This window comes from Montipora capricornis, chromosome 1 (genome assembly GCF_036669925.1).
Source record: "Montipora capricornis isolate CH-2021 chromosome 1, ASM3666992v2, whole genome shotgun sequence".
NCBI lineage: Eukaryota > Metazoa > Cnidaria > Anthozoa > Scleractinia > Acroporidae > Montipora > Montipora capricornis.
The window spans coordinates 24,235,803-24,243,302 of NC_090883.1; the positions used below are offsets into that span (position 1 = coordinate 24,235,803).

The following is a 7,500-nucleotide window of genomic DNA, read 5'->3' on the forward strand; positions in this document are numbered from 1 at the left end:
TAAAGTTTATGCCAAAATTGTTTCCGTTCTTCCCCATAACAACTTTTCCACTCAAGTGCTTGACTTCATTTGTCAGTTTATAGTGTCCCGAATAAGTGCTCCAGCGCTAGAACGACTTGACACTTAAATAAAGTTCCTTTCCTTTCCTTTTCCCTTTTAAATTCGTGGCCGGTAAAGTACAATTCTATCTCGTCATCACTGCCCAGGGATCTCATGAGATAGCTAGGCGCATGCGCATAATCAGTGCTTTTGGCGCGCGAAATCAGTTTTGCAGCTTTAGATTTGCGGATAGAAATTTCGCTTGTTTTTTAGCCTAATCCACTCTTTTCTCAGGAAAATAGTTGGTCAGTCGATTTCTTACATAGGCAGCTATGTATCACAGGAGTGATACTGATCCCTCTTTGGCAAACCCAGCCATGGTTCACAACATTGTTACACCTTCTCATAGACAGACCTCTCCTTCTCCACCAATCTACTAACACAACCTCACAGCGGTGCTCTACACCCCTTGCGAAAGCGACTTGGCCTGTTGGCTTGCAGAGTCTCCGGCAAGGCTTCCTCCAGAGCAACTTTTCAGGGAAAGCTACAGAAATTATCTTACACTCCTGGTCCGTTGGAACACAGAAGCAATACCAACCATACCTCAGGCGATGGTTTGAGTTTTGTGGTGAACAACAAGTTTCTCCCTATAGCCCATCTGTGACTTCTGTGCTGGATTTTTTAGTTCGACTTCATGAACAAGGTTTAATGTACACAACACTTAATACAGCCAGAAGTGCTATATCAGCACTCACTGTATCTTCAGACAGGACACCTATTGGGAGTCACCCAATAGTATGAAGATTCATGAAAGGGATCTATAAATGTACACCACCTATGCCTCGATATCAATCCACTTGGGATGTGCAGCCAGTTTTGTCATATCTTTCAGGATTAAGCCCTATGGAGAAGTTAGATCTCAAGACACTGACTCTGAAAGTAACAATGCTATTTGCCCTGGTCTCCGCACAGAGGAGCCAGACTTTGCATATGCTTAATGTTAACTTCATTAAAGATACATCTTCATGTTTTGAGTTTGTTTTACCCGCTCACGTTAAACAAAGTAGGCCTGGCTATCAGCCACCGCCAGTGATGTTGCATGCATACCCTCATGACAAGTCCCTCTGTGTTTATTCATACCTAACGGAATACCTTAAACGAACCCAGCCCTTGAGAGGAAAAGAAACTCAGTTATTTCTTAGCTTCTCCACACCACACAAAGCAATTTCAAAGGAAACTTTGTCAAGATGGATTCGAACTGTTATGTCCTCTGCTGCAATTGATGTTGCATCATTCAAACCACACAGCACTCGGTCTGCCTCCACTTCCAAATCCAAGGCAGCATGTATTCCAATCGACGAGATTTTGCGCACGGCAGGGTGGTCCTCGTCTAGGTCTTTTGATCGAATCTACGATAAACCAGTCCAATCCACAACCTTTGCATCAGCAGTACTACATATTGAGTAACTTCTAACGAAGTCCTGTCCATTAATGTGGACTTGTTTTTTCCCGGGAGGAGAAATCTCCCGGTTATTTGTACACACATTTTTTATATCTGGCCAGTAGGTCATTTGAGGCCATGTTATATTGGGTGTAGTTGTTATATGTAACACCCCACTGTTTGCTTTGTTGTAGACTTGTTATAATGAGCGTTTCTATTTCTTATTTCCATTAAAGGAAGTTCTTATGTTACTGTATTCTGTATTATGTGACTGTCTTGTCTCATGTGACTGTCTTGTCTTTGAAATCTCATGGGATCCCTGGGCAGTGATGACGAGATAGAATTAAAAAATTAAACGAGACTTACCTGTAAGTTGAAGTTTGATTGGAATTCTATCGAGTCATCAAACTGCACCAAGGGATCACATGCCCACCGCAGCATGTTTACCTCACATTTCACCCTCCCAGACTGGGTATGGTTTTTTGAGGACTTTTGTATTCTACTACCCTGGTGTCAATTGCGACACTCGCATTCGGCTGTGAATACTGATTATGCGCATACGCCTAGCTATCTCATGTGATCCCTTGGTGCAGTTTGATGACTCGATAGAATTCCAATCAAACTTCAACTTACGGGTAAGTCTCGTTTAATTTTTTAATTTTTGAGATTATCTTCATTACAGGTGTTAACAATGACCACTGGACCATGGAAACGAGGTAAAAATAGTGTATTTGTTTCAAAGTGGCTAAGCACATTGTTTTTTACTGATCGATGGGTATTCTTGCTCAGTGTTTGACAAAGGAAACGCTAATTGAACGGTTTAAGATGAAACGAAATGATTCAATGCAAGGAAACATCTTTTGCAGAAACACATGAAAGAGAAACGAAGGTGAGATGTGAAAACATCTTTCCAAGATGACCAAACTTTCGTTCAGTGGTGTACGTAAAGGTCACTTTGTCACGTGCGCGACACGTGAAGATGTGCAATATATCTCGACAATAAAATACTTTCAGAAGTACACAAGTTCCTTGAGGATGGCCGTGCCAAATGAATCCATAGCACGAGAATCAAATATTTAAAATATACCATTTGTTGTAATTTAAATACTCACAGTAATATGTACCCAATTGTCAAAATACATATATGTTATTTGTCAGCTGAGGCCTTGAAATTGCTGCCCGAGGCCGCAGGCCGAGGGTAGCTTTTTTCAAGACCGATGTCACAGTTTTTTGCTATACGGATCGACCCTTTGCTGGTAAATAACTTATTTATTTTTTTCGTCTTTTTCTCCCACCTTCTATGAAATCACTTGTTTTAATTATTGACTCGCACCGCGCTTGATAGTGAATGCAGCATTAAAGCGACTTACAAACTGAACGTTTCAAAGAGAAATATTTTTTATTTGAATTCTATTTCCAAACCTCTTGTCTAATGAAAAATAACCTCTGTATGTAAACGTAGTCGGTTAAAAAAAAAATGGAAATTTAAGGTCATCACCCAAGTTCAAGGCTAGCATTCCGCCTGCCGTGAGCATGCCGGATGAGAAAATTCCGCCCGCTCCCCGAACCAATCAGATTGCAGGATTTGTTGAATTCCGCCCACTCACGCATTGAGAAAAAAACTAAAAGAATTATAATTCTCTGTGACCAAATTTTGGAAAGTACTTATCGAAGACATAAAGTAAGCAAAATCTATTGTGCAACTTCCAAGTACATTACCAGTATGACTTGGGCAGAGTGCCCAGAGGATATGGTCAATTTTTGTACTGAAGGAGATGATAGCGAGTGTCCCGATGGCTACAAATGTTGTTTTACTGGGTGTGAATTTGATTGTTTAGGTGAGTTGTTGAATCGTCACATCATCGTCATCATCATAATCATTATCATCCCTCTGTTATAAATCACTGCTCAAGCCATGCCATGTGCTTTTGGAATAGGTTTCACGTGATGTCAACATGCACAAATTACCTCAACAGACTTAAATGTACGTAGGAGTAGCATGTATAATTGTAGAATAATTACATCTGTGCACTCTTCAGCAACCTTTAAACGAGAATTCGTTTCCAACCAGTATTTAAAAAATAGAAAACATGTACAGTGTTTCTATCGAGTTATAGAAACACGAGTGAAAGTTTGGGAGAAAGAGAAATGCTGTGGGAACACGAGCCACAGGCGAGTGTTTCCACAGCTTTTTCGAGTTCTCACAACCTTTCACTCGTGTTTCTATAACTCGATAGAAACACGGAGTACATGTTTTCCATTTCTTTTAGAAAACAACGCGACTAGAAAAGGAAAACAACTTGTTAACTCTAATTATCAAAATGTAAATTCTCTTTGCTCGTGCTAGTTCTGTGTCTCCATCGAGTTATAGAAAACCGATTTTTAACCAATCAGCGCACGTATTTTCTTAGGACTGTTTTCTAAATGGCTAGGCTAGCCATATCAAATTAATGGTTGTATCATCAATTCTTTTAAAGCATTTTCTTAGAAACAACTTTCTTGTTAACCAGGGGCTTTGATGGAATCTTTTAGTACACATTTACATGAACGCACCAATCAATAATTATTCAAAGCGTAAATGTACATTTTGCAGTCATCAACGTTTCTTCTGTATTTTCCACATTTAGAGGCTTTTCCTGGACCTACACCTACACCAACTCCGACAAAGGTAATTCCACTTTTATTTGTGTGGTTGGCATTTGAAGTCTGTAGTTTACAAACGAAAGTATGTTTGCTGCAGTGAATTGTATGCAATATTTCCCAAAATCATTCCAACAGATATTTGAGGATTTAACTGATTTATGTGTTTTAAATCGATCAGTATAAAAGAAGAACCGCGGACTGCGGACCAGGTATAAAATGCTAACTGAATACAAAACACTGTGAAAAAGACACAGAGCAAAGAAATAGCAATAGGCTGACGACATGAAATGAAGTACGAAATGAGAATGGTGGGAAAAATATTTCGCGCCATAATTATCAACCATAGCGTTAAACTGGATATTTTTTGGCTTCTCAAAACGACGATCAATAGCTCACTGAAGGTTTTAGTTGAAATTGCAAAACGTTTGTATGGAGGTTGTATTTATCAGAGGTAAGACACGAAAGTAATTTATGAAATCCTTCGCGGGTCACCAGCTTTACGGTTGAAAATCGGTCAGTGTAAAACGCAGACTGCAGACCGGGGGTACAATGCAGACTGCGGGTAAAATATAATAATAATAATAATAATAATAATGAAAAATGAGTTCTAAGGATAAAAGCCAACACAACACAATCGCTTTTTTGCCCTACCGGATGTTATAAATCCGGATTTTCATCGAACTCTGTAAGAATTGAAGCTGTTTGAATCCTTGTTGTTGTAGGAAAAAGTATAGTTTCGTTAAGTGAGTTGCTTTTAGGCAATGAAATCACCACCCGCTACTGTCCATTTAGCTGCACTGAACAAAGTCACCGAGAGTAATTACCTAATAACTCAATTTATTTTGACAGGCATGAGACATAGATAACGTGGATTTTGCAACAATCTAACGTTTCAGTCGGCTTAAGCCAGTATCACTGAGATGTAAAAATTTCTTAGAAAGATCCTTTCACTCACTTTCGTGTACGTTATGTTTATCCTTCAGTTCAACAGTTCGTTTGTTTTGCATCTGGAAGATGTTATTTTCAATTACAACCCCTCCCTAGGGGTTATCACGCATAGCTCAACCAATGAAATCCCCGTGTCCTAGTCGCTCGGAATACATGAAATCGTTGCACCGAAAAAAGACAAGCGGGATTACGGTCGTTTACCATTTACAAGCAGAAACCGGTTGCTGCTAGGTTTGTTCAAATGATAAGCAAAAACTCCCGAATGGGAAATTTAGTTGGAAACGGCGTGTACCATTTACAAAATCCGTTCAAGGTTACCGAGAGAGTCTGGAGGGAGTTAAAATCATGGGAGTATGCAAATGTCAACACGTTTTCCGATTGGAAATTCCGTTTAATTTGGGAATTTTGGACTACCTTTCAAGAAATCCCGTTTTGTCAGGAAATTTTTCGTTTGGGAAGACCAAAATAGGCTTACCATTTACATTCCAACCGAAATTTCCGGATTTTTGTGGTAAATGGTGAACAACCTACAACTCGGATACCTTTCAGGTATTCCGAGTAATAATTGTTGGTTTATAATATCGATCTATATCCCTCGACGTACTGTACTGGCGTGAGAAATAACTTTGAACATTTCAATGCATCTGGAAGCGCAAAAACAAAGCACAGAGGATTTCAAAGATCGCATTTTTCATGGACTAAACCCAAAGGGTGCAGCGACCTGCAGTCATGATAATGTGAGTTGTTGACAGATGTAAAACAGGATTCTCTTTCAAACACTCTTTATTTTATGCTTATGACTCGTTTTTTATTATAAATATTTCTTTTACCCTCAGTCTGCATTTTATCCCTGGTCTGCAGTCTGCAGTCTACAGTCTGCGTTTTACACTGACCGTTTGAAAATCGAGAAGTGGGAGATGCTGATTTCAACAGAGTTTTGTTTTGATCCGAGACCACACAAAACTAACTGGAAGTGTGGATAAAAATATCGAACATCACGCAAAGCGAAAACAAAACTATCTCGACCCTAGCCTGCGCTCGCAGACGTATTTCCGGTTGTCGCTTCTCTCCTTCCGGGTGGAGAGAAGCGACAACCGGAAATACGTCTGCGAGCGCAGGCTATCCAATTCCAATTATGCGCATTCCGTGCATATGACGTCATGTGCCCTGTCAATCATTAACATATCTTCTGAACAGATTCCACTGTGATGTTTGGACGGCGGTCTCTATCTATTCGCAAAATAAATATTTTGTTGCGATTAATACAACTTTTTGTTCACCTCATTGTCGCACGGGTCCGTCTGTAAACAGCACTCGACCAAGAGAACAACTGTTATAGTCCGTGTCCTGATTTACCTTTTTTTTTGAAGCCTCTTACACAGACTTTGGAAGTAACGATTGCGTGACGAGCCAAAACACTCTACCATTCGGCCATCCTGGCTCGAACTACGACAACAACAGTCAGAGGACTTTAATATAAAAGACGGAAATATACGTAGATTTAACGTTTATGCAAAAATTGTTTCCGTTCTTCCCCATAACAACTTTTCCACTCAAGTGCTTGACTTCATTTGTCAGTTTACAGTGTCCCGAATAAGTGCTCCAGCACTAGAACGACTTGACACTTAAATAAAGTTCCTTTCCTTCCCTTTTTTTAAATTTAAAATTCGTGGCCGGTAAAGTACAATTTTGAGAAAAAATTTCTACTCTTACTTTCTCTAGCCCAGTCGATGTTGTAACTGAGCATTTCTGTGTACGTGTCAATGTTTTGACACGGAAAAAGAGTACCCAAGGCCCTTTTTCAAATCTGCATCTGGGCCAGTACAAACTTAGTTTTGTTCTAGACTCCATTGTTGAAAAGTCAGGCCTTACTTCATACCTAGTCCGCAGTCCTCATTTTGTACCTGGTCCTCGTTTTATACCCGGTCCGCAGTCCGGGTCCGCAGTCCGCAGTCCGCAGTCCACCTTGGATACTGACCGGTTTTAAATGCGGTAGCGTTAATGATTTGTCTTTGCACACAAGGCTGTCAAACCCTTGTAATAATTTAGCGCCTCAAATGACATGTTAACGGATTTTCTCTAGTTGCCTTTTTCTTTGAAATAAAGGGATATTTCCCCAATAAAAACTAAGGAGTGATTTTAGTCACATCCCAGCCTATTCAACATTAAAATGCGAACGAAATCGAATTTTCTAACCTTGCCGCGATATCTTTGATTTTTATGGACAGGCGCTCTTAAATACTCCGACATGATTTCACGAGAGACTCGTGATAAGATTTGGAAATCGGTTCTGCATATTCTGCACTTATCGCTTGGTTTGGTCTGCCCTGAAGCTATCTAACTTAAATAACATTTACTTCGCGATCACTAGTTTCACTAGTGCGTGTTTGCTTTTAAAAGTGGCAACTTACTTTATTTCTGTTGATAAG

At 39.8% G+C, this 7,500-nt stretch overlaps 1 protein-coding gene across 14 annotated transcripts in view; it reads left to right on the forward strand.

The window, feature by feature from the left end:
* The window catches only part of LOC138031574 (uncharacterized), a 91,856-nt gene that overhangs the window by 46,595 nt on the left and 37,761 nt on the right, over nt 1-7,500 (forward strand). For 6 of the 14 annotated variants that reach the window (XM_068879264.1, XM_068879518.1, XM_068879598.1 and 3 more), the window contains 2 exons: nt 2,163-2,196; nt 4,074-4,089. In XM_068879264.1, coding sequence (XP_068735365.1) covers nt 2,163-2,196; nt 4,074-4,089 — 50 coding nt within the window. The other 8 variants (XM_068879302.1, XM_068879855.1, XM_068879479.1 and 5 more) reach the window with 2 other exon arrangements.